This window comes from Mesocricetus auratus, unplaced genomic scaffold (genome assembly GCF_017639785.1).
Source record: "Mesocricetus auratus isolate SY011 unplaced genomic scaffold, BCM_Maur_2.0 Super-Scaffold_100053, whole genome shotgun sequence".
NCBI classification, from domain to species: domain Eukaryota; kingdom Metazoa; phylum Chordata; class Mammalia; order Rodentia; family Cricetidae; genus Mesocricetus; species Mesocricetus auratus.
In genome coordinates, this window is record NW_024429230.1 from 1,916,093 (window position 1) to 1,943,032 (window position 26,940).

General features: G+C 49.0%; 2 protein-coding genes across 8 annotated transcripts in view; one reads left to right on the forward strand and one right to left on the reverse strand.

Moving 5' to 3' along the window:
* The window catches only part of Kat6b (lysine acetyltransferase 6B), a 175,643-nt gene extending 162,594 nt beyond the window's left edge, over positions 1–13,049 (forward strand). For all 6 annotated transcript variants that reach the window (XM_013123169.3, XM_040735984.1, XM_040735985.1 and 3 more), the window contains exons 13-17: positions 1,270–1,501; positions 1,948–2,107; positions 2,679–2,990; positions 6,065–6,356; positions 9,327–13,049. In XM_013123169.3, coding sequence (XP_012978623.1) covers positions 1,270–1,501; positions 1,948–2,107; positions 2,679–2,990; positions 6,065–6,356; positions 9,327–11,845 — 3,515 coding nt within the window. In that variant the 3' untranslated portion in view covers positions 11,846–13,049. The remainder of the gene's footprint in view (positions 1–1,269; positions 1,502–1,947; positions 2,108–2,678; positions 2,991–6,064; positions 6,357–9,326) is intronic.
* Positions 13,050–17,583: 4,534 nt separating this feature from the next.
* The window catches only part of Dusp29 (dual specificity phosphatase 29), a 42,950-nt gene continuing 33,593 nt past the window's right edge, over positions 17,584–26,940 (reverse strand). For both annotated transcript variants that reach the window (XM_040735988.1, XM_040735987.1), the window contains exons 3-4: positions 26,572–26,792; positions 17,584–18,188 (exon numbers count right to left, since the gene is read on the reverse strand). In XM_040735988.1, the coding sequence (XP_040591922.1) occupies positions 17,953–18,188; positions 26,572–26,792 (457 nt within the window). In that variant the 3' untranslated portion in view covers positions 17,584–17,952. The remainder of the gene's footprint in view (positions 18,189–26,571; positions 26,793–26,940) is intronic.

The window sequence follows — 26,940 nt, forward strand, 5'->3', positions numbered from 1 at the left end:
ACCAGACGAGTTAAGTCAAATCCTAAGCAAAGCCCGATGTCTATTTTATTTCTGTTCTGTATGTCAACACTCAGGTTAAAGCCATCAAGATGTAGGATGCTGTTGAGGTAGTATAATATCTTGTTCTAGATTTCTGCATTGTTTGCAGTGGTTTTTGAGAAACAGGAAAAATGGATCAGAGGTATTGGTTTCTCTTTGTAACGACAGCAAAAAAACCTACAACAAAATTCTTGCAAGTGCAGCCATTTTGGGAATGTAGATAAAGAAGAGAAAGATTTGGGTGGCTATAGAGCAGCCTGGCTTGGTAATTGCTGCCACCTACTGTATGTGGTTGATGTTTGTTTAAATCCAGGAAGTGCACGAAGGTGAGGCTGTTGAAATAATTAGAGCAAAGAAGACATCATTACCTGACAGGCAGCGTTTCTTCTCTACCCCATAAGTGGCTCTTAATTACCAAGACAGCCGCCAGCTTCCATTCATTTCCTCCAAGTGGGCTTGAAGTTTTCTCATTTCAGAGTCCTTTGCCAGAGAGCCGTATCAGTCAAGCTCCGTGTGCTTGGGGTTTTCAATATGCACATGGAATAGTGCACTTTAAAGTTTTGATTTTCTTTTCCATGTATTTTATTTGTAATTTGTAGGAGCAACATTCTGGGGTTGGTTTGTAAGTTAATTTTCATGAAAAGGATAAAAATAGACTAGCAAAACAGATGTGAGTTGCTACCATTGACTTCAAAAACGTTTTATTAGCCCTAAAACAGCTTCAGATCAGTCGTCTGGTTAGATGGAACAAGCAAGACAGACTGTGTCAGCCGAAGCCCTTCTCTTTTATTAAGCCTTAGCTGTCAGGGGTCATCAGGTCCACCTGTGGAAAGCAGCCCTGCACATTAATGCTGGGGCGGTCCCTCTGCAGGACTCCTGAAGGCCTGACGTTGAGTGTCTGGAAGAATTTCAAGCTTGCAGGAGATTTATGTGTTGAGACTCACCTGAAGTCGTGTCTTTAGTCTTAGCTTTCAGTCTCTGTGACATACACCACCATGTATGTTTGCTGTCACCAGCTGTGTACTGGCTTACAGTGCCACCACAAAAGACTGAGAAGAAGAAATTTGATGAGGGGACATCACAGTAATTGGAAGAGGTGACATGCATGACAGGATGCAATTCACCTGTGTGATGCTCTCCTCTTGACACTGATGGCATTGTTTCTAGTGGCTCCTGGACCTAGCTCTGGAAACACCCAAAATGAGTGGAACTTTGCTTTTTCTGCCCTAGGCTATTTGCTTTCTAGAAGAGAAGGCCAAGCAGGGTCTCCCGAAAAGCCGCTTTCTGATTTAGGCCGCCTCTCCTACCTGGCCTACTGGAAAAGTGTCATCTTGGAGTATCTCTACCGCCATCACGAGAGACACATCAGCATCAAGGCCATTAGCAGGGCCACAGGCATGTGCCCCCATGACATCGCCACCACTCTGCAACACCTCCACATGGTCGACAGGAGGGACGGCAGGTGAGCGCTGTGGTCCCTGGAAAGTTTTACTTTGTGTTTTAAGACAGGCTCTCAAGATGTAGCCTAGGCAGGCTTCAAACTCATGGTGATCCTCCTGCCTCCGCCTCCTGAGTGCTGGGATTACAGGTGTGCATCAGCACACCCACCTAACCCTGAGTTGTTTGTTCTTGTTTTCACGTATCTCTGTGGCTGGTCTAAAACTCACTCTGTAGACCGGGCTGGCCTTGGGCTCATAGAAACCCTCCTGCCTCTGTCTCTCAAGTGCAGGGATTAAAGTGTGTGTAGCCCTGGCTGTCCTGAAACTCACACTGTAGACCAAACTGACCTTGAACTCAGAGATCCACCTGCCTCTGCCTCCCGAGTGCTGGGATTCAAGGCGTGTGACACCGGTGCCCGGCTCGATCTGGACTTTTGAATTCATTTTGTCTTGCCTTGCTGTGTTACAGGTTTGTTATCATTAGAAGGGAAAAGTTGATATTGGGCCATATGGAAAAGCTGAAGAACTGTTCCCGACCCAATGAACTTGATCCAGAGAGTCTAAGGTGGACCCCAATTTTAATTTCTAATGCTGTGGTTTCTGAAGAAGAGCGGGAAGCTGAAAAGGAGGTAATGATGTGCTCTGTCGTCCTGAGTCACACTCTAGGCTTGTAGCTTGCTTAAGCTGAGTCTTCAGCATCATCATAAAAGATCCGTTATATAGACAGAGCTTATGATAAAGCACTAATTTATCCTAACTGAGTAAGACAAGATAATTCTATTGAGTTGAGTATGAAAAATGAGACATTTATCATTGATCACAAAGCAGCATTTTCACCACTGACAGCGTGTAATCAGATCAGCTTTGGTGCTGAGCTGCAGTGCCGCTGTGTCAATCGATTCCTTGTGTTTATGAACTTGCTCTGAGTGCTCCGTGCCAGTGAGCATGTAATGTAGTGATAAAGCTCTCGCATCAATTCGCTGCATCACTAGTACTGCTAAATACCCCGTGCAACCCAGCCATCTTAGATTTGTTATCCTGACTGATGCAGAGGGTCCTCAGATGATACGGCTGAATTTGCTTGGCCAGCTGACTATCCCCTTCAGAACTCACTTAGAGACCCTTTTCCATTGATCCTGGAGGCTCCCGCTGTGCAACTGCCCTCTCACCAATCACCGTTTTGCCCCCACCCCGCCCCAGGCTGAGCGACTGATGGAACAAGCCAGCTGCTGGGAAAAGGAGGAGCAAGAGACCCTGGCATCCAGAGTCAGCAGTAGGCAATCGCCTGCAAAAGTGCAGTCGAAAAACAGATACCCGCACTCACCAGAGAGGCGGCCAGCAGCCGGGGAGCGAGGACAGTTGCTGGAGCTGTCCAAAGACAGTAGTGAGGAGGAGGAGGAGGACGAGGAGGACGAGGAGGAAGACGACGAGGAGGAGGAGGAGGAGGAAGAGAACGTTCAGACGTCTCCCCCACGGTTGACTAAACCACAGTCGGTTTCCATTAAGAGAAAGGTGTGTGTGTGTGTGTTGAGCTGTTTTCCGCCCTCTGACTCCTCTGTGCCGTGGCCTCTAGCTTTTGTGTCGTGCTCTGAAGATGTAGTTGGTGTGTTGCCGTCCCACTGACCCAGGGTCCTAATCATTTATCTGACAGTTGCAATTGTGGTTCCTGGTGTCAGCCCTGGTCTGGTGGTCGCTGCCACCTGCTAGTCTGCAGGACAAGAGTAAATCCAGAAATGATAAGCAGGAGGCCACCTCAGAGAGTACATACATAACCACCCTTCAAGGCCTGGGGAGGTCAGACTCTGACAAGGTCACATGACTCACTAGAGGGCCATCCCCACCTCAGAACTCCAAGCCAGTGCTCCTGCCTTTAGTGTCCCTTATTCTCGCAGAGTCCTTAGGTATTCCATGCCCTGGATTTTGTCCCTTATTCTCACAGAGTCCTTAGGTATTCCATGCTCTGGATTTTGTCCCTTATTCTCGCAGAGTTGTTAGGTATTCCATGCCCTGGATTTTGTCCCTTATTCTCGCAGGGTTGTTAGGTATTCCATGCCCTGGATTTTGCTGCTGGTGCTTTGCAGGTGGCCAACGGCACATTAGTAGTTTTTCCAGGTTACATCAGCTTGCCCAGCGGCACAGAAAGGGGAGCACTGACTTTGTCTGTAGGCAATTCTTGTCTCCCGCGTGCTGTCTTTGTCTGCATTTTCGGTCTGTGACATACAGCAGGGCCAGATATATACTTAGGACAGCCATGACGAGTAGTTATAGTGCGGTACACTGAGGACTCCCCCCCGCAGCTGTCCTGAGAGGTAGTTTGCTGGTCTGACTTCCCTAGGTTCTTTCTTCTGACCCCTCCCCCCCCCCCCCCAGTATGAGGTGGCAGAGGGGAGCATCCCATGAAGTGCACTTCTGGCTACTCTGACTTCCTGTACAGAGAATGTGTTCATGTATTGTGAGTATAGTGAAAGGAACTCTGTAAAAATATGAAAAGCCAGACTCATCCAAGGCATGGCATGGGCCACTGCTGCTCATATGGATCCAACTGAAGGGAATCCGCTCTTTCTATCGGCTGCACTTGTGTCTGGGAAGTCTGGTTGCTTGGGGGAGGATAAGTGTGTGGAGGGGACTAAACAACAACAAATGTGACGTCACTAATGTGGTTAAATTTTAGAGCTAGTAATAGGCCTAGCTGTGTTCTTTAAGAACATTGAAAGCATTAAAAATGTAAGTTACAAGCCGGGCGTTGGTGGCGCACGCCTTTAATCCCAGCACTCTGGAGGCAGAGGCAGGCGGATCTCTGTGAGTTCGAGGCCAGCCTGGTCTACAGAGCGAGTTCCAGGACAGCCTCCAGAGCAATACAGAGAAACCCTGTCTCGAAAAACCAAAAAAAAAAAAAAAAAAAAAAAAAATGTAAGTTACAGGGCAGGAGAGATGGTTCAGTGGTTAAGAGCACTGGCTGCTCTTCCAGAGAACCCCGGTTCAATTCCCAGCACCTACATGGTGGCTCACAACTGTCTATAACTCCAGTTTCAAGGTATCTGACATCCTCACACCAATGCACATAAAGAAAAAGCTAAATGATTTTTTTTAATGTAAGATACATTAATTCTTTGGTAGCATTCATCCGGAGGTAGTGCCGGAACCCCTCACTGTACTGGGTATGGAACCTAGTGCCTTGTGCATGAGAGGTAAGTGCTCTGCCAGTGAGCTACAGCCTGGACCTAGAGGCTAGCATTGATGGAAACCTACTGACCCCTCACAGAGTAGTGCCAGCAGTTTCATGGCTCATGATACATATCTTGGCTATCTATTTTGTTTTGTTTTTTGACAGGGTTTCTCTGTGTAACGGTCCTGGCTGTCCTGGGAAAGACCAGGCTGGCCTCAGACTCACAGAGATCTGCCTGTCTCTGCCTCCCAAGTGCTGAGATTAAAGGCGTGCACCACCACTACCTGGCTGTTCCATTATCTTTTACAGACAGATTTTAATTAATTTTTTTAGGTTTCTTCCATATCAAAACAGTTTATAAAAGTATTAATTGTTCACATCCCAGCAGCCCCCAATCTCTAACTCTGTTGTTTTTTAACCAGTAGACTAATTGTTTCTTTAAATGCCCTTTCATTTCTGGGACAAGATTAGTCTTTTTTGTTTGTTTGTTTTGTTTGGTTTTTCGAGGCAGGGTTTCTCTGTATTGTTTTGGAGCCTGTCCTGGAATTAGCTCTTGTAGACCAGGCTGGTCTCAAACTCACAGAGATCCACCTGCCTCTGCCTCCTGAGTGCTGGGATTAAAGATGTGCGCCACCACCATCTGGCACAAGATTAGTCTTAACCACACCATATTTCCCATAGTGCCTGTCAAGCAGTGGGCATTTCCATAGTAGTTAGCAGGTAATGGGTAATTGATCTGAGAGTTGGTTATTGCAACATTTATAAAAGCACTGTTCATAGAAACAGACTGCGATGTGCCGCATATTGAAGCTAGCGCCACTTAGAAAATGGAGGCTAGAAAAGCCGTGCTCAGCTTTTCAAATCCGCAGTCAAGTTGCTAGGGTGCTCGCTCTCCCTCTCTCCCTCTCTCCCTCTCTCCCTCTCTCTCTCTCTCCCTCTCTCTCTCTCTCCTCTCTCTCCCTCCCTCCCTCCCTCCCTCTCTCTCTATGTCTCGCTCTCTCTCCTCTCTCTCCCTCCCTCCCTCCCTCCCACCCTCCCTCCCTCCCTCCCTCCCTCCCTCTCTCTCCCTCTCTCTCTCTCTCCCTCCCTCTCTCTCCCTCCCTCCCTCCCTCTCTCTCCCTTCCTCCCTCTCTCCCTCTCTCTCCCTCCCTCCCTCCCTCCCTCCCTCCCTCTCTCTCTCTCTCTCTCTCTCTCTCTCTCTCTCTCAGAGCCTCTGCTTGAGTAAACAAGTGTTTTATTTGGAAAACACTTGCCTGTGTTCTTGGTGCCCAAGACATCAGATGGAAGGTTAAGTACAAAGGCATCTCAGAGCTGACACGTAAGGTTCTCAGGCTCACATTCAGGACACATTTGCTGCATGTCGCCTCAGCCGCTTAATTTCTCAGGAGCACTTACGTATTATGTTTGGAATTAATTTCAGAGGCCTTTTGTAGTTAAGAAGAAAAGGGGCCGTAAACGCAGGAGGATCAACAGCAGCGTAACAACTGAGACCATTTCCGAGACAACGGAAGTGCTGAATGAGCCCTTTGACAACTCGGATGAAGAGAGGCCCATGCCGCAGCTGGAGCCTACCTGTGAGGTGGAGGCAGGGGCAGGGGTCAGAAAGCCGGTTCTGAGAAAAGCATTCCAACATCAGCCGGGGAAGAAAAGGCAGACGGAGGAAGAGGAGGGAAAAGACAATCATTTCTTCAAGAATGCTGTCCTCTGTCGAGGTGAGTGATGTTATTGGCATGCCAGCCAGCACATCTGGAAAATGCCCACCATCTTTGCTCCTTCGCAGGGGCCGAACCCTGTTTCCCTTGTAATGGGCTTTGTGTTAGCGCTTGTTGCTCTTACTCACTCTGTAGAAAGTGGCTCATCCTCAGACACTGAAGATTAGTAAGGAACACAATGCAGGTCCCTTGATGCTGCTGTGCTGCCTTCTGCCTGGTTAGTATTTTTGAACATCAGGGTACATGTTGCCATAGGAGCGGTGAGTGTGCCCTTCTGTTTTCCTTGAAAACAGCTTCTAGTACACCAGAGTGCATCCTCCCTAGCACTGTGCAATGTTTGAGACCTACTATGATCCAGAGCCATCTGACCTGACCCACACTGTCAGCATCAGCTTTGGTAACACGGGGTGATCCAGAAACCCAAAGACCCTCTTCCCCGTCTTTTACAAATTGTCTCTGATGCCCCGTTTAAAGCATCCCTTGCCCTGTTAGCACAGGGACTCCAAGATGAACGATGAGGATTTGTGGGACAGTCTCTCCATAGCGGGAAAGCTGAAATGCCTGTGTCCAACCAAACCTTGCTGCAGCCTGGGGAACAGCCCATCTCCTTTCTCTGGGAACCACAGGAGTTGCTCTCTGTTGCTGGTTTTAAGAACATAAACCAGCACTTCCTTGACTTCCTTAGTGAGTGTCTATTGTTCCCTTTTTCGTTCCTTTTCAATTTCTTCCTTTTCTTTTTTAGACAGTCTCTCACTATGTAAACTCACTATGTAGACACATTGGCTTCAAACTCATAAGTGAGCCTTCGTCTGCCTCCCAGGTGCTGGGATCCAAGGTGTACACCACCACACCTAGCCCCCCCCCCAGAGTGGCTTACTTTTACTTGGAACTTGACCTGTCTCAGCTAGCCTTTTATTCAGTGAGCCCCCAGGATTTGTCTGTCTTTGCCACCTCAATACGCACCTGGCCTTTGTGTGGGTTCAAGGGATCTGAACTCAGTCTTTATGACTGTGTGGGTGCAGTTTACCACTGGGCCATCTCCCAAGCTTCTTTCTTGTGTCCGTGTGAGACAAGCTGCAGGGAGAGATCATCCCCAGGTGTGGAAACCGCCCCGCCTCAGTCTCGGCTGTCTGCTTAGAAGCCTGTCCATGAGCTGTCACTGTCCCTCTTTGCTTGGTGTTCTTAGCTTTGGTGGTGGCTCAACACAGCTTCTTTCAGGATCCTCTCCTTTCTTGAAGGTCATTGTCAGAAACTCCTCTTCTCATTTGGGGATGTATCCCTGTAGAAGCGGGTAGGATCAGTGGCACATAGGATGAAACATGGATAAAGGTACTGCTACCAACCCTAACAACCTGATTTTCAATCCCCCAAACTCATATGGTAGAAGGAGAAAACCAGTTCCTGCGAATTGTCCTCAAACTTAGACACACATGTTCACATATAACTAAAATAAAATACAATAATATAAAACATTTTGAAGATTTAGTCTGGGGACACTGGCAGGGCTGATACCTGCTGTGTGAAGAGAAGTGGTCTGAGCATCCTAAGAGAGCTGGCTAAGGCCTGGAGCTTGACTCTTCTGCAGAAGCATCCTGTCCCACACACATGCTCTCAGTCAGTCCGTGAGTGTGATGCTAGCAGGGAAGGTCATGTCAATCATTTCATTATGTAAATGACCTTACCTGGCTAGACTTGTTCCATTCTGGCATCTACTCCACAGCTGTTATTTTTATTCTCTAACCCTGAAGCTCACTGTGTAGACCAGGTACCACCATACCCAACTGAAGCAGTGTTTCTAATAAGTATGTCATTCTTCATAAAGCTTTCCCTTTAAATTGACCATTGATTTGATTCTTAATTTCCTAAAGGTGTTAAGTTCTGAGTATTTTATGTGTGCGTACTTATCATGTGCATATAGAATACGTTTTAGAATTGCAATGAAATGTTCAATTGTGCTGTTTGTAATTTTCTAGTTCAAACTTTACATTTGTTTTCTTTTTTTGTAACAAAACTGTTTATTGATTGCTGTTATAGCTGCAGTAGCTTTGCTCTGCTCCAGGACACAGCACAGCTAGACAACGGAAGGACCCAGGTAGTCCACAGGCACAACAATCAGATGGCCAATGAAATGAGGGAACAGTCACGGGAGGGCAGCTGGTGACTCAGAGGTCACTTAGGGGGCAGGGATGCAGCAGCCATTGCAGCCCCTCAGTCACTCTTACGTTTGAGCAGAAAACTGATCCCAAAAGCAAACACAAAAAAAGTCTTTTAAATGCTACAGTAATTATATTGTAGATTGTGTCATTCATAAGTCATGAAAGACGCACTCATTTGTCTCATTCACAAGTAATAAGTAATGTCTGGGCCTAGAGATGGCTCAGTGGTTAAGGGCACTGCTCCTCCAAAGGCCCCAGGTTCCATCCCCAGCACCCCCATGGCAGCTCACAGCCCTGTATAACTCCAGTTCCAGGGGACAGCAGGCATGCACATGGTCCATAGCCAAATGCCCACACATAAAATAAAAATAAATAATTCACAAAACAAAAAGTAAGGTCATCTGAGGTCATTTAACTCCAGCAGGTAGGGAGTGAATTAATCCTCTTCATTTTTCCACAGCAGTGATGGTTTGGATAATATAAGATGGCATTACTCCCATCCCGCTGTCTTTCCAGATTTGCTGGTGTTGAAATTAGGTTTTGGTTTGGTTTGGTTGGTTGGTTTTGTTTTTCAGGATTTGTTTGTTTGTTTTAGTATTGTGGAACTCGATACTAAAGCTTTACACCATAGACTATCATTTACTCTTATGCCTAGGTCACTCAGCTTGGTTTATGCCACCATATTCTCTATTATCTTTCCCATCAACTCCTAAACTGCTAAGTTGAAAGCTTGCTAATGAATTTAGAGATGGGTGTCAAGCTGTGTGCGTGGGTATACTTTGTAAAGCCGGTGCTTTTCTCTCTGTCCATTAAGGCGGTATGGATGACGATGCAGAAAACTTGAAAGAAGACAGCAGAGACAATCCCGAAGCTCTGAAGTGCAGGCCAGTGTGGCCAAAGGGAGCGAAGCGAGGACTCTCCAAGTGGAAACAAAGCAAGGAGAGGAAGCCGGGCTTCAAACTGAACCTCTACACCCCGCCAGAGACGCCCATGGAGCCAGAAGACCCGGTGACCGCACCAGAGCCCAAGGAGGGCTCAGAAGACAAGTGCAGCCCTGTGGGGACCGAGCGGGAGGGGACAGCGGCCACGGAGACCCTGCTGCCACAGGACGGGAAGAGAAGGGAAGAGACAGGCACACCTGGAAGTCCCCATCAATTGCCAGGTGAAAAGGTAGATGAGGAGGGCCTCATCAAAGGCGAGGAGGAGGAGGAGGAGGAGCAGGAGGAGCAGGAGGAAGAGGAGGAGGAAGGAACTGCAGGAAAAGACCAAGATGGCGCTGAAAGTACAGAAAAGGAGGAGCCAGAAATCTCCATGGAAAAAGAAGGTCCTGTGCATTCGGATGACCGCGAGGAAGAGGAGGAGGAGGAGGAGCCTTCTCACAATGAGGACCACGATGCAGATGATGAAGATGACAGTCACACGGAGTCTGCTGACATGGAGAGGGGTGACCTCCCGAAAGAAGCCTTCAAGGATTCGCTCGAGAGCCAGGAAGCTTTTTTAGACCTTCATGTTCAGCCTAGTCATTCAAACCCTGAGGTCCTCATGGACTGTGGCGTTGGGCTTGCAGTTTCGTGTGCCAGCGAGCCAAAGGAACTTGCTGGGGACACTGGAACTGCTCCCGAGTCTGGTGGGGAGCCCCCAGAAGAACAGGCACAGAAGCAGGACCAGAAGAACAGTGATGACAGCCGTGCCGAGCTCAAAGAGGGAGGCACAGCCGCTGTGGAAATTGACTCGGAGACTGCCCAGGCTGTTCAGTCTTTGACCCAGGAAAACAGGGAACACGATGACACCTTCCAGGACTGTGCCGAGACTCAAGAGGCCTGTAGAAGCCTGCAGAACTATACGCATACAGACCAAAGTCCTCAAATCGCCACCACTCTGGACGAATGCCAACAGTCAGACCACAGCCCTGTTTCATCCGTCCATTCCCATCCTGGACAGTCAGTTCGTTCTGTCAACAGCCCCAGTGTCCCTGCCCTAGAGAATAGCTATGCCCAAATCAGCCCCGATCAGACTGCCATCACAGTGCCACCTCTGCAGAGCATGGAGACCAGTCCCATGATGGACGTTCCGTCAGTCTCAGACCACTCACAGCAGGTTGTTGACAGTGGCTTCAGTGACCTGGGCAGTATCGAGAGCACAACCGAGAACTATGAGAACCCGAGCAGCTACGACTCAACCATGGGGGGCAGCATCTGTGCAAACGGCTCTTCCCAGAACAGCTGCTCCTACAGCAGTCTCACCTCTAGCAATCTGACGCAGAGCAGCTGTGCCGTCACCCAGCAGATGTCCAACATGAGCGGGAGCTGTAGCATGCTGCAGCAGGCCAGCATCAGCTCCCCTCCAACCTGCAGCGTCAAGTCTCCCCAAGGCTGTGTGGTGGAGAGGCCTCCCAGCAGCAGCCAGCTAGCTCAGTGCAGCATGGCCGCCAACTTCACCCCACCCATGCAGCTGGCTGACATCCCTGAGACCAGCAACGCCAACCTTGGCTTATATGAACGAATGGGTCAAAGTGATTTTGGGGCTGGGCACTACCCACAGCCATCTGCCACCTTCAGCCTTGCCAAACTGCAGCAGCTAACGAATACACTTATTGACCATTCATTGCCTTACAGCCATTCCGCTGCTGTGACTTCCTATGCAAACAGTGCCTCTTTGTCCACACCATTAAGTAACACAGGGCTTGTTCAGCTTTCTCAGTCTCCACACTCCGTCCCTGGGGGACCCCAAGCACAAGCTACCATGACCCCACCCCCTAACCTGACTCCTCCTCCCATGAATCTGCCGCCACCTCTCTTGCAGCGGAACATGGCTGCTTCAAATATTGGCATCTCCCACAGCCAAAGACTGCAAACTCAGATAGCCAGCAAGGGCCACGTCTCCATGAGAACCAAGTCGGCATCTCTGTCACCAGCCGCTGCCACCCACCAGTCACAAATCTATGGGCGTTCCCAGACTGTAGCCATGCAAGGTCCTGCACGGACTTTAACGATGCAGAGAGGCATGAACATGAGTGTAAACTTGATGCCAGCTCCGGCCTACAATGTCAACTCTGTGAACATGAACATGAATACTCTGAATGCCATGAATGGGTACAGCATGTCCCAGCCTATGATGAACAGTGGTTACCACAGCAACCATGGCTACATGAGTCAAACACCCCAGTACCCTATGCAGATGCAGGTGGGTATGATGGGCACCCAGCCATATGCCCAGCAGCCAATGCAGACCCCACCCCACAGTAACATGATGTACACGGCCCCCGGACACCATGGCTACATGAACACAGGCATGTCCAAACAGTCGCTCAATGGGTCCTACATGAGAAGGTAGGCAGCCCACGGAGCCCACCGGGCCCCACTTGGATTGATCTGCACAAATACCTTTGAAGAGTACGATTTCAAAACCAGCATTGGTGTGAATGCAAAAACATTGTTGGCACCATTTATTTAAAAAAAAAAAGCTGTATGCAGCAGAAAGCCTTATACAAGTTGTTTTTCCTTTTTCCTTGTTTGGTACTTTGTTTCTGTTGCTTTTATATAAAATTCTCTGCAAAGGAAGGCCTCCCTTAGGACTACAGTTTGGCAGCAGCCACTCATTGTGCCTGCTTCCGGTAAACAGTGTGGATACAAGCCCCTCCCCAAATCACCTGTTTTAATATTGAACCTGGAGCTTTTTCCTTCCTTGTCTACTCCATGTAAATGCCTTTAGCATTTCAATTACTGTATATTTTGTTTAAGGTGACACTCCAGCATGCCGCTAATGTCTTTGTTAGTGACAGTGCATTTTGTAGTACTGTACAAGTGTTGTGCTAACGGTAAGCCATTTCTTAAGTTTTTTGCCTTGATTAGGGTACCCTAATTTGAGGGTTAAAAAAAAAAACTCTATTTTTGTTAATTATAAAACTGTAAAGAGCTATCAGAGCTGTCCCCGTCTGGTTAGCCAAGGGGGTTTATTGCTAAGTGTTTGGTGTGAAGTCCAGACCCTTTTCCATTTCGGTGGCAGGTTCCTTTGGGGAAAGGCAGCTTTCTGTTTTACAAATGCACACTTCTGTTTATTGAATGAAGCATATCTCAGTGTTTAGCTGTCAGGGTTTGAAGCATTTCATATATGTCCAAATACTTGGCAGGATTTAAAAAAATAGTGAATTTGGTGTAAAGTTGCTATTTTATGGAAATGCCTCTAACTTTACATTTTCATTCCATCTGTAGATTTTTCTATCTTTATAAAATATTGGAGTTATTTTTTAAGGAAAAATAGAAAAGTAGCTTGTGAATAGCTCAAACTAAGCTTACAAATCGCATGTAAAAAAGCAGAAAAGTTATTTGTGTCTGTTTATATTGCTTCTTTTTGTAGCCTTTGTACCTACACAGGTGACAGTGAGGCCCAGGCGGAGGCACGACCTTGTATAAAATAGGAGCCAGCAGCACTCTCGTATTTATCTGTTCTCTTTTCAGTCAGTTACTTCAAAAAAGAAAGGAAAAGAACAAAAAAAGCTGTACGTTTTAACATAAAATAAATTATGATGAGCCATTTAGCCTCTTGTGTCCTGTCATATTACGACTGATGGAGAATGGCCAGCTGAACTGTTATCGTGTGTCATCTCAGAACACGTACACATCTGGGGAAGTAAATTATTTAGTGTACATTGGAGTTATGAGATTTTTCTGATTTGTTTTGACTTTGGGGGGGAAGGGGTTGGCAATAAATAAGAGTAATATCTAATAAATCCATCACATATACCAAATACCTATTTAATAAATTAATTTATAATGGATTTTAATGCTTTTCATGAAAGTTTTCTTTATGCTGGTGCATACCTTCTGTATGCCAATCATTGTCTTTACAATAAAGTGAGTTTGGTTTTTTCTTTTGACTTTGATCTTCATTTGCCCAAAGCTCCCACAAGGATATCCAGTTGCCTCTTTTGTACCATCTGTAGAAACCCCTGAGGGCCTGGTACCACACTAGTGATCTTTTTTTTTTTTTAATTGCTATCACAAACACCCAATTGGAGGCGGTGTATTTCAAGATTCATTTCTTTAAAAAGAAAAAAAAGTGTGAAAGTTTCACTTAATTGTGAATGGCTGTATGTTTCCTTTAGTGTTTATAGTTTATCACACACACCCCAAAGTAAATGTTTATAGACGTTTCATGGCATTTGGACAAAGTTTTGACTGTGAGTTAAAATATTTGATTGCTTAAGCAACAAATTTAAAATGAATGCTGGGCTTGGCACCAGTGTGTGACTCAAGGTATCTGCTGCACAGGAACTCACAACTCTTCAGGTCACTGACACAAACCATAATTTGCCAGGTGCAGGTCGTCCATAGTGCCAGAACAAAGGCCACCTGCTGGCGGCTGGCTTCCGGCTCACCGGTGCTTGCTTCCAGTGTTCCTGTGGTGGAGTTAGCCTTTGAGTCTTCTGCCCTTGTGATGATGTCAGAGTAGATGGGGGTTCCAAGGCCGCCCCTCAAGGCTGGTGTAGCAAAGGGACAGCAGAATGTAATTTGTGGGAAAGAAAACATGCTGTCTGTATTCTGATTGTGTGTAGTTTATTTGAACCAATCACTGGAGCCGGTTGGGAGTGGCTGGGGGTCCCAGCAGGGCAGTGGACCACACATCTGGCAGGAAGCTGTTGTCACTGTCTAGGAACTCCACAGAGACTCCCTCCTTGACTTTCATGTGCTAATTTAGTGCCTGGGGGCTGAGACACCCCGCCCCCTTTCCCTATGACCTTTGCCTGTTAATCACACCTTTGGGCTGTGGGGAGTCTGGGTCCTAGTGCTCCACCCCTTGCATCACAGCCACAGTCCAAGGGAGCTTTGTGGATCAGCTCCTGATTGTTGTTCCACACCCATGAGTTCCACGTGTCAGAACAGCGGGGGGGGCGCATCACTGGTCCAGAGTCCAAATATCCTAAGGCTGTGTCGGAAAAGAACTGTCCGGCCAAGTCCACTTAGAGCACCAGGCCTTACTGGAAATGTAACCCCATGGATCCTGGGATATGGCTTAGATCCATAGCTCTTAGGCTGTATCTGCTCGTAGCTCACATCTAACGGTCTGTTCTCTCCCTTGTAAAAGTGGTCATCTGATGCCAACTTCACTGAACTGATTCAGATGGTGTCTGCCCAGCTATACAGGCCCTGCCTGCCAACACATTGTTAGAAATATGACTCAAAAACTTTTATCAACAGTCCGTCCACATAACCCACATCCATAGATCAGGAGGTAAAAGAAACAAAAAGTAAATTGCCCCCAAATCAGCATTTTAAGTGACAGTATACCCAGATGGCTCAATCAGTTCTCAGCAATAGTCTGAAATGTCATCTCTCTTGATTGGAAGGCTCAGCTAGCTAATGAGCTGTGAAGTCTGCTCTGTCCATGCAGGTTCCTTTATAGGAAGCAAGCCTTGCCTAGCCCTAAGCTTCGGGCCAAGGAGCAGGTTCCTGCCATTGCTTTCTGAGGTGCTCTCCTGCCTCTAACTCCCAACCGGAACTGTCTGCAGGCCCTGGACCAGGCTGCGTCTTCTCTTCCTCTTCATCTCATTCGGTGTGGTGACCAAGCTCTACTGCCTTACAGAAGACTCCCAGAATTTTATTTTCCCTCCAGTCATCATTCCAGGTCAAAATTCTAGAATCTTCTGCTTTGGAACATTCACTCCAGGGGCAAGCTCCCCTGGTCCTCCGTGAGATTCCAAATCCTTCTGTTTTTTCCTGCACTGTATGTATGTGCAGAAGGAGGCCAGAAGAGACATCAGATGCCCTGGAACTGGAGTTACAGTTGTGAACTACCATGTGTGTGCTGGGAATCAAACTTGGGTGCTCTTAACCACTGAACCAACTACCACCTTAGGTTATGAATTCAAAACCAGCCTGGACTACACAGTGAGCTGCTGTCTTAAGATCCTCCATCCAACCAAGGTTTCTATGAGTTTTTTCTATCAAAGGTGGCTAGCCCACCAGCAGCCAATATTCCCTAGGTTACCCCCACCTTGTAAAACCTTTACTCAAATCTTCTCATCTCGCCTGCCCTGTAAAACTTGGAAGCCCAGCTACATTCCATCGACCATTTTCCGCTGCCCTACATTTCCTTCCCACCGCCAGTGCAGGGTAGACTGAGGTTGAGCCTCGGCCAACGAGAAAGACAAGCTCTCCCTTGCATTAAGGATAAAAGGTGGAGTCCATCCTGGCCATCTGTGCTGCTTGTGACACTGCCTGGGTTCAGGCACACCTTTTTTTTTGTGATAAGAAATAGCCCTGCCTGGTTACTTTCTGTTTGTTTCAAATTGCACAATTGGAAGCATATTCTTCCCCAACACCACACTAACTTGTCTAGAGCAGGCTTCTCCCCCCCCCCCCCTTACCTCAGCTCCTGTGTCTCACATTGCATGTTAGTACGGTCTGCATTTTTAACTTGCCTTTGGCCTCTTAAGCTAGTTTTGGGGATGTGCTAAGTGAAAGCATTGCTTATGAAGTCTTTGAGCACTGTTGGTAACATTTCTGTTCCTCCTTTCTCTTACCTCTAAGTTCCAGGAGTCACCAGGAAGAGACCAGGCACGGAACATTAGGTCCTCTGCTTCAACAGGATTCCACTCCACGAAGAGGTGGGGTGTGGAGGGAGGTGCAGGGTCAGTGGCTCCAGAAAACCTCCTCAGTGGAATCTGTGTTCTACCTGTCCTACATGTGAGTTCACTTAGTGCAAGTACATCATGAAAATGGAAACACTGTCTTGTCCGGACACTGAATAGAAAAGTCTAACAGAGAGAACTGAGTTCAGAGGGGCTATCAGGATGCTCAGATGAAAAGCCCAAGTAGGGAACTACTCTGACCCCAGCTCTCCCGTGGCTCCCAGAACAGCAAATCTGTGTCCATCCTCCACAGTTGCGCCATCCAGTGTTTTTCCCCTTGCAACCACGGTTGTGTCCCGTCAATCATCTCAGCTTCACAGTCTCCACTTTGATCTCGCTGCCTGACGAGACCAGATGACTACGCGTGTGTGGTTGGTTTCAACTTCTCAGCAGTGTTTTGGTTTTTCATTATGAGAACAATATTGTAACAGCAAAGGAGTCTCCAGGGAATCTCCTCCCATGCATAAGTTGAGGACCCAGCCTCCTCCTGGACAAAGGTGATGTCCAGAATATTCTTAGGAAAGGCCCAGGAGACCAGTCTAAGCACAAGATCCCAAACTACAAGTGGCATAAAAGCGAAACAGCTCCCCGAGATGTCACAGTGACTTGGTATTACCCTTGGACTCCAGCACTCCTGCAAGATCCTCCTGGAGTTTCTAGATCACACTGGAAGCATGAGTCCCTTCCCCTCCTTCCCCAGTGGGCTCTCTAGGCTCTCTGTAGAGCTGGCCTCCTACTCTAGCCTCACTCTAGCTTCCATTTTTCAGGGCTCCTGGTTCTGGAAGCCACCACTCTGTCAAGCTGCTGCTGTTTTCTTGAATGAAGAATGACCATCATGGTGGTAACTTAAGAGAGACCAGCTCTTGGGGGAGGGCACGGGAGGAGGGGAGGGAAACGGAGCGGGATCTGGAACTGACTTGTGAAGCAACCTTGTTTCTAATTTAAATTTAAATTTAAAAATAGAGAGAGAGAGAGAGAGGCAGAGAGAGAGAGAGAGAGAGAGAGAGAGAGAGAGAGAGAGAGAGAGAGAGAGAGAGAGAGAGAGAGAGACCAGCTCACACCTGAGCTCACCTGGCTGCCCTGTCCTCCGGTCCTTCAGGGTGTGACTAAAAACCCAGCCATCAGTCTGCCCTTTCTAGACTAAAAGGAAAGAGGCATTCTGGCCCCCTAAAATTGTCTCCTGCCTCTCTTTCTCCCATATTGTGAAGTTACATTCTTCCTTGCCCAAATTTGCCACAACTCATTTGGGTGGTGACAGCTCTGGCTGTGATATAAGGAAGTGACTCCATGCCACCCCTTTTACACACACACACACACACACACACACACACACACCACCATGGATAAAGAGACATGGTTACTCTGAGGCTTCCTCCAAAGTGGTAAAGCCTGTCTTGTAATACAGCTTGTCAGGCAATTTTCTGTGGTTAAAAAAATCAAGTTCTATTTTAAGTTTTTTATTTTTTTATAAGAATGTGATTTCTTTTTCTTTCAGAGCCAGACATTTAATCACAACACAGTGCCCACACATTAAAAAAAAAACCAACAACAACAAAAACACCCTCTCCATTTCCAACTTAAAGGACAGGAGACCACAGAGTGGTCCTCATCTGAACCCAGCTCCCCCTACAACTGACCTGGCCCAGTCCCCCGTGAGGTGGGGAACTAGACTTGGAGGACCCACTTGGGCATCCTCCCGGTGCCCAGCCTCTAGTTCACTGTCCCGTCTCCAGGACCAACAAAACCTTAACCTCCATGCAGACACCCATCAGCCAGGACCTCTCATCCTCCCTGCCCTGGGGAGGCTCCCTTACCGCCCCGGCCCCGGCTCGCAGTCCCCCGGCCCAGCCTGTCGCCGCAGCTTCACCAGCTGTTTGTCCAGCTCTCGGAGCTGCTTCAGGAAGCCCCGGTTGGGCAGGACGCAGCGGTTCTTAGCCACTTGTTGGATGGCGTCCACCAAGGTCATGTTCTTGTGAATCATCAGATAGGCCAGGACCAGGGTTGCTGACCGGCTTCGGCCCATGGCGCAGTGAACCAGGATCTTGCCTGCGGGTGAAGGGGAAACAGCCAACGCTGAAGGCTCCTTAACCCACATTCCCCCTCTCTGTTGTCGGGCCACAGCTCCCCATCTGCAAAGCGGGGACACAGTCCCTCAGTCTCTTGCATAGGGATGTTGGGAAGGCAGTGTGTACGACAGGCAGACCTGTTCGCTGACTGGCTTTTGATAGGACTGGTGAAAGTTACAACCCTTGCTGAGCAGGAGGAGAGGGCACCACACCTGCTGGAAGCTTTTGCGTGTTCAGTCCTGTTTAGCAGGGTTCAACCGTCAAAGCACACCCCAGGGACTGAGAAAACCCCTCCCACGGGGCTCCTGGGCTCATGCAGAGCAGCAGGAGCCCCCATCGCCTGTGTGTTCTTCCAAAGAAGAGTCTGCCCTGCAGAACTGATCCCCTCCCCAAATCTTGGTTCTTGACTCCCAAACCCACAAGCTTTAGATTCTCCTCCTTCCCTCCTTCCCGTCTATTCCCTTCTGTGGATGGAAACCAGGGCCTTATGTCTGCCAGACAAGCACTGAACCACACTCGCAGCCTTTCAAAGACCTTTCTCTATCATGCTTATTTCAGCTGACAGTTTACCCTGGAGATCTCCATATATATGAACAGTTCTATTTTCTTTTTTTCTTAAGCGCCCTCCCCCACCATGCTGGAAATAAAACCCAAGACCTTACATGTCCTCAAGCTACATCCCAGCAAGAAATGATCTTCAGAGCATGTGGCTTCTTTCTTTTGTGATGCTAGGGATCAGATGCAGGACCTTGTATGTGCTCAGCACCAATTATTCCACTGAGCTGAACCCTTGGCCCTTGCAAGTAAAAATTCCCAAACTACTATTTTAACTCTTTTATTTTTTGGACAAGGTTTCCCTGTGTAACCCAGGATGGTTTCAAACTCAACATTCTCCTGCCTCCAGTCCCTCGAGTGACAGGATTAAGCAATTTAAGTAGCTTGCACTCCACCAGAGACCCCAGGAAGACCCTGGAATGCCCATCCCGTCTTTAGAACGGTGGTGCAGGGAGGAGGTGTGCCTGCCATTTTCACCTATGCGACACTGCTGGCTTAGACTGAGTATGCCAGAACTCCCGCAGCCCCCAGAGGCTTCCTGAGGTCTGGACTCAGGACACAAGGGAACCCGCTGACTTGCAGATATAAGATCCAGACTCCTGCTACTAACTGCCAAGTGGGTGACAAATGACAGAGCCACTCAGCCTCATAAGTAAGCCTTCATTTCCTTAACTGTCGAGTGGAGGTGTAGAATCAGATCAGTAGTGAATAAAACCAATTCAGGAAAAAGTCACGTGGCCCAGCAGGCTTTCAATAGTGAAAGTCACGTGGCCCAGCAGGCTTTCAATAGTGAAAGCAGTTTGGTTTTTTGTTCATTTGCTTATGTTGTTGTTTTTTGGTTTTTCGAGGCAGGGTTTCTCTGTGGCTTTGGAGGCTGTCCTGGAACTCGCTTGGTAGTCCAGGCTGGTCTCAAACTCCCAGAGATCCGCCTGCCTCTGCCTCCCGAGTGCTGGATTAAAGGCGTGCGCCACCAACGCCCGGCTGCTTATGCTTTTTTGCTTTTTTTTTTTTTTTTTTTCAGAGACAGGGTTTCTCTGTGTAACTATGTAGACCAGGCTGGCCTCAAACTTACAGAGATCCGCCTGGCCGAGTGCTGGGATTAAAGGCGTGCACCACCACCACCTAGCTAAACAAAGAAGTAGCTTTACTGTGTGCTGTCAGGATGAATGTCCCAACAACTAAAACTAATTAAACCCTGTCTCCACACCAGTTCTGGATGATTTACTAAACCCTGTCTCCACACTAGTTCTGGAGGGTTTTTGTAGCAAGGTTTGCTTTTGTTTTAGATGGGTCTTATGCATCCAAGGCTGGCCTTGAGTCCACCATGTACCGCAGGATATTTTCAACCTCCCGGTCCTCCTGCCCTGCCTCCAGGGTTCTGAGATTACAGGCATGCACCACCATACTCTGCTATACAATTGACTCTTTTGACTGTGCTAACATTGTCCTTGTGATATTCACAAAGGCACTGGTGCCTTAGTATGAAGGATGTCACGGGTAATAGCTAAGCCAATGGTTACTGCTATGTCCACCGCATCACACTCTAGAGTATCCCTAATGCAACAGTAAAAATTAAGGTTTATCAGATTTCAGCCCTGGAGCACACCTCTTGCTGAATGCATGCAGTGAACATTGACTTGCTCAAGGAGAAGCACATGAGGGTTATGGAGGACAGTGGACCTAGCTTCTGTCTCTTGCAACACATTTATCTCTGAAGGAAAAGCAGTATTGTCAGTGGGCATTCACACTTAAGTGTTTGGTAGGACTCTTCTTAGAAGTGGATGAGCAAGGCCCGGTCATGGTGGTGGTCTGTAGTGGCCCAGCACTCAGAAGGCAGAGACAGGGGGACTTCTACGAATTGGGGGACAGCTTGGTTATCTAGGCTACCTAAGGCTACCTCTCCAGCCCCCTATGTGGAAGTTCTTAAAAAGTGAACAAAGGCAGCCATTTCAATGAAAACATGGTGCGTTTGTTGCCAAGGATAAAAACACAGGCACTCAGGCAAGAGCTAGACTTCTAAATCTCTCTATATACTGTAATACTGGGTTTCCTAATATTTGAAGAGTCTCCCATTCGAGTGGGTGTTGTAGGGTGTTGTATACCTCTAATTCCAGCACACAGGAGGCAGAGGCAGGAGGATTATTGCAAGTTCAGGGCCAACCTATGATGGCGAATGTTCTCCTGTATATATGTTTCTCTTATTGGTTAATGAATAAAACTGTTCAGCCAATGAGGCAGGAGGATAGGAAGGTCTGGGACAGAAGGAGAATTCTGGGGAAGTCAGGCAGAGTAAGCCTACCACACGGAGTCTCGATGCTGCCACAGGAGTAACACCATGCCCGGGCATTACTGGGTAAGCCACAGCCTCGTAGCAATACACAGATTGATACTAATGGGTTAATAATGAAGACAGAGCTAGCTAATAAGAAGCCCTAGTCATTGGCCAACATTTAATAATTAATATAGCTTCTGTGTGTTTATTTGGGTTTGAGGTGGCTGCAGGACCTGACAGGACAAAGAACCTCACATTACAAACCTGGGCTATGGGGGCTGGAGACATGGCTCAGAGGTTAAGAGCACTGGGTTGCTCTTCCAGAGGTTCTGAGTTCAATTCCCAGCAACCACATGGTGGCTCACAACCATCTGTAATGAGATCTAGTGCCCTCTTCTGGCTTGCATGAATACATGCAGGCAGAAAGCTGTATACACAGTAATAAATAAATCTTTAAAAACAAAAAACCAACCCTTTCTCAATAACCAACCAAACCAAGAAAAATAAAAGAGATGGGGCTGCGTGAGATGAACAAACTTGCCTTTCAAGGGTCAATAATGTACACTGGAAGGCAGGGCATTTAAAAGGCCCATGTAATTTGATGAACCGCAATTTTCAAATGCCAAATATAGAACTTGTGACCTGTAGAGTTACAGAATTATGGCAAAGGAACCATCAAAGTACAAGGCTCGCCAGGTGGTGGTGGCGCACGCCTTTAATCCCAGCACTCGGGAGGCAGAGGCAGGCGGATCTCTGTGAGTTCGAGGCCAGGCTGGACCGACAGCCTCCTAAACAATACAGAGAAACCCTGTCTCGGAAAAAAAAAAAAACAAAAACAAAACAAAAAAAATGTACAAGGCTCACCAGTGGGTTTGTTTTTGTTTCTAAGACAGGGTTTCATGTACCCCAGGCTGGCCTTGTACTCCCTACATAGCTGAGAGTGGCCTTGAACTTCTGATCCTCCTGCTTCTTTCTACCTTCAGTACTGGGATCACAAGTATGAGCTATGATGCTCAGGTTACAGGGTGCCAGAGGACTCCAGTCCATACTTTTCATTAATATTTGAAATGTTTCAGTTCTTATTTTCAGTGGAGTAAGCTTTGATTATTACTTACACACAGAAAATCTTTGAAGTCTTCGCTGATTTTTAAGAGTATAAAAATGTTCTGAAACCTAAAACTGTGAGACCAGTGGTCCTGATGCTATTCAGGCCAACACCACCCATATCCACAACCATGATGCACAAGAGGCCAAGTCCTGCAGGTCTCCACTTGGTGGCGCTCTAGAGCCCACCCGGTCCACCCACTGACCGGGTCTCATTCCAGCTTTGACTTACAGCTCATTATCCTTGTCCCTGCTTTGCAGACGGAGAACAGGTTCAGAAAGCGAAATGTCTAGCCAGATGTCTAGCCACAAGGCCAATGCCACAAGAAGCAGCTTAATGCAAAATGTGTTTGAGGCCCTCACTGCCCCTAGGCTCTGAGGTTTGGCCCTCTGCTCTCCCTCGGTGGTGGCTGTTTCCTATGGCTGTGGGACTCTCTACTGAGGTTCAGCTCTCTGGAGCTCCATAAGCACAGAGCTGTCTGTCTTCCTGCCCCTCATCCTGGAGAGATAAAACAGCAAGTTGCCTGTGGACAGTTTCTGCACTTTTTACCTCTCCCTTCCTCAAGGGACCCAACCCAGGACAACGACAAAGGCCAGAAGCCAAGACGACATAAGAAAGGCAAGCCTCCCCCACCCCCAGCAGAGTGGGCACCTCAGTTTTCCTATTCTCACTCCATGTGGGACGGACAGACCTGGGCCCCATGAACAGTTGCAAGGACCACAGGGGGGGCGGGCAGAGAGGTGTCCTCCAGTTAGTGCCTTTCTGTCTGCTCGTTCAGGAGGAGGGCGGGAGGCAGCCCCCTTTGTTACTGTGTCGTTTAGGAGGCCCCACGCCTCATTCTCATCCAGTGTGAGCACAAGAGCAGATGAGCATCTATCGACCTCCTCAGACGGAGCGTTCCATCTACCCAATGGAGAGTTCCAGAAAGAGGCTGCCTGGTCGCCGGCCAGCTCTGCTGATGACTAGTGTGGTCCTTCCTCTCCTGTCATAACAGATGAAAGCTGAAGCCCATACACGTTTGTTTGAGGAGCCCCACGTCTGTAGGGAGAAGGCAGAGAGGAAGCAGACCGGGGAGGAAGACGGACAGGCTTGGGAAGGAAGAAGGGGAGGCTCAGCTCTGGCTGGAGCTCGCGGAGCCAAAGGTGGTTCTCATTAATGCTGTCAGCCCAGAGAAAGAGACAGCCCCCCTAGGGCAAGACCACAGTGTTCTCTGGAGGTCTCAGGTGCCCCTGGGCTCCACCACCTTCCTGTCCCCAGAACCTCAGGGTCCTGTTCTCTCTCTGGGCTCTGGGGCTCTGTACCACGGCTGAGGCCCACTGTTGGTGAAGGAAACTGGGGTAGCCCGGGAGGCCTGTTCCCAGTCCTTGCCTGAACTTCAAGAAACCAGGAGGCCCTGTGACAGTGCCACCAGCCCGAGCAGGGTGCCGAGGTAGGGAGTGCTTTGGTGCCAGTATTTTCTAGTTCAAAGTTGACTCGTAGGTGACCTGCTTGGGAGGCAGAGACAGGCGGATCTCTGTGAGTTCGAGGCCAGCCTGGACTACAGAGTGAGTTTCAGGACAGCCTCCAGAGCAATACAGAGAAACCCTGTCTCCAAAAAACAAAAACAAAAAACAGGTTCAAAATAGCAAGAAGTGTGAACATAACTGGCAGTGAGGGTTGGGTATGGGTGGTGTGTATTCTGGGTTGGGACTCACCAGCAAACCACAAGAAAGACGAGAGGAAAGAGAAAGACTGACTGACCTTTGGGCCAGACTGTCCATCAACACCTCTTACATCAAGAGTGTAACAGGAAACCTGCGACCAGGCTTGGCTTGGAAACGCCACAGCAGCGTCCCTCTGTTTTTCCAGAGCGTGACTAGACATTATCAGGCCACCCCCTGCGTGTGGCAGACAGGCCACACACCTGCCATGCTCTTCTAGAGTCCGAGGCAAGGCTGGAGCTGAGCTAACAGGCATTCTCTTTTGTTATTCGGACCACTCAGGACACAGGTGACAAGCAGAAAGACAGGTGATTGAGACACTTTGACCTCTGCTGGCACTTGAAATGTGAGCAGTGCCACAGTAAGACCCACACTGGACGTTTTCCCTGAAAACTCGGAAGTTCCGCCACACTGGCTTCGATTCTCACCAGAAACACGGGTGGGGGCTGAAGAGCAGCTGTCCCGTGTCCCGTGTGGTGTTCCCCCCCTCCCACCCACCCCACCCCACCCCTGTCAAGGAGACACACCATCTTCTTCACCCTGTACCTCCTCTGGCATTTCAGGCCCCGGCCTGGGGAAGTATTTAGACATGCAAAGTCAGCCCCGCCCCCATGGTCAGTGATGTCCTCTGCTCTCTAACACCCATGGGCTTGTTAGCAGTCACACGTCGCAGGGCGTTGGTGGCACATGCCTTTAATCCCAGCACTTGGGAGGCAGAGGCAGGCGGATCTCTTGGGAGTTCAAGGCCAGCCTGGTCTACCAAGGGGAGTTCCAGGACAGCCTCCAAAACAATACAGAGAAACCCTGTCTCGAAAAACCAAAAAAAAAAAAAAAAAAAAACCAAAAACAAAAAAAAACCAGTCACACGTCACCCATCCTTGTCCCCTGTGAGCTCTCTGACTTCTGTGTAGCCTCTTCCTCTAGACCCTTCCTTTCACTGGGTGTTTTCATGCACCCGGTCTAACACCAGCCTTTGCTCTCTGGCTCATGTGATCTGGCCAGCAGCCCTAGGACATCTCACTCCAGAGGCCAAATCTTTTCCCAGTTTGGCAGCAAGGCAGCTTCTCAAACGGTGTGCTGGGATCCTAAAACAAGCTTTCACGTCAGTGTGTCGTCTAAGTTCCAAGTCGGGATGTCTTTTTCCCTCTCTCCTCCTTTTTCTTTTAGGCTGGGAACTTTACGATGCTGGTGCACGCGCTGGCAGAGTTTCGCGCTTGGTGGCGCACAGCCTCTCTATCTAGTGAATCGGCTGACCTCCTGCGCTCCGGGTTCCAAGTGGTCTGCGTATGCCGCTGCTGCGCCTCGTCAGGACTGTTCAGGGTAAGCGTTCTCATCACTGGAGGAATTACTCCATTACTGAGTTTGGTGATGAGAAGCTGAGCCTGGCCTTGTCTTCGCCAAAGCCTGGCAGGCCCCTTCCATTACCACTACCAATATGTTTCCAGTTACCTTCGAGTACCATGAGGTGAACTTTACCTCATGGTGACGAATCAGAGTCCCGTTGCTTTTTTGATCCTGTGTGGGAACTCAGAATGTGCAGAATACAAAAGACATCCATAAACAGAATCATAAGAGGGCAGGTCAGGAATGGTACACCCCTCTAATTCATGCACCTTGGCTCTTCCAGTGTTTTTCATCTTCTGATCCAAGATGATGTCAAATTTTGTGGGAGGCCATGGCTGGCTGTGGAGTCACTGCTGCCGCCAAGGCTCCCTGTCTGGCAGGCTTGGCCTAGGCCTAGCCCCAGGTTGCAAGTTCCTGAAGCAGGTCAGTCGGTCAGCGAGCCTTGTGGCAAGCAAGGCTTCTTTTCGGTAACTGGAGCCCCGAGTTTTGTGATGACTCACACAGGGGTGCGGCATGCCAGGCTGGAGTCAGAGCACCCACTAAGGAGGTGATGTCCCTTTGGCCTCTGGAGAATGTGCTGAAGGTTGTAACCAGCAGCGGTAACTACATATCGTCTTACTTAGTGTGCAAATCCAAACTGTGCCCTTGTCTCCAGAATAGTCTGGCAGCTTTCCTTGCAGCCAGAACCGCATTTAAAGGACAAGTACTTTGCCTTAAAAGATGGGTAAGTGACACTGGGAAACTGGGACACTGTTGTTGCAACTCCCAGCCCCCTACTCCAGTTTACACAGAGTCCTCAGCTTCTGAAGGGTGTGTGTGTCTGGGGGCAGACCGTGGGTTTGCGTGGTTAGCACAAGTTTTTCAAGCCTGCTCATGGGCTCCTGAGCAAGCCAGCTCCTTAAAAGTTTTCTGGCATTGAAGCCTTTGGCTCTAGTAAAGTTTGGGCCCACGCGTGATTAGCATTTTGGCTACAGCTCCAGGTGTGAGGACTCCTAGACCACCCAGGCCTTTTTAAAAGATGGCCGTTCCTTCGGAGACAAAGACACACCAAAAGCCCTGCAGTGTAAACCGCCCCCTTTCCTTTCAACCCCACAAGCAACCTAAGTGGTAGGGCAGTTAGCCCAGCCAATCCCTGCCAACAATCCCCAGCCCCAGGGCACCAGGTTTGAAAACCACTTGTAGATCCTGCTTCCCACGCTGGGGGCAGGACCGGGCTTGGCAGGAGTGAGGCTGCTTCCTAGCAGGAGCTGCTCCTGGGAGGCAGGGGTGCGGGTATGCCTTCCGGCTGGCTGGGCGGGGGCGGGGCCTCGGGCTTGGGGCGGAGCCTCAGCCTGGGAGGGGCGGGGCGTGAGGCCTGGCCGGAGCCGGGGAGGGGGGTGTCTCTTACTGTGGTCGTCTCGGAGCGCCGAGTGGATGAAGGCGGCCGCCGAGTGGAAGAAGACGCTGAGGTCGAAGGTGGGCACGTCGTCAGCCTCGACGCCGTGGTACTCGATGGCCATGTCGCGGTAGTAGTCGGGCCCGGTGTCCACATTCCAGCGGCCGTGTGCGGCGTTCAGCACGTGCGTGAATCCCGCCTTCTGCAGCCCGTAGCGGTCCAGCGCTGTGGCCCTGCGGACAGGGAGAAGCGTCAGGCGGTGCACGCCACGTGCTTCGAGTGGTGCCTTCTTCGGAGCACCCGGTGCAAGCGTCTCTCTTCCTGAGCCTCAGGCCAGGCCACTGGGCACCGTTTGCTCGTTGACCTATGAGAACGCAATTC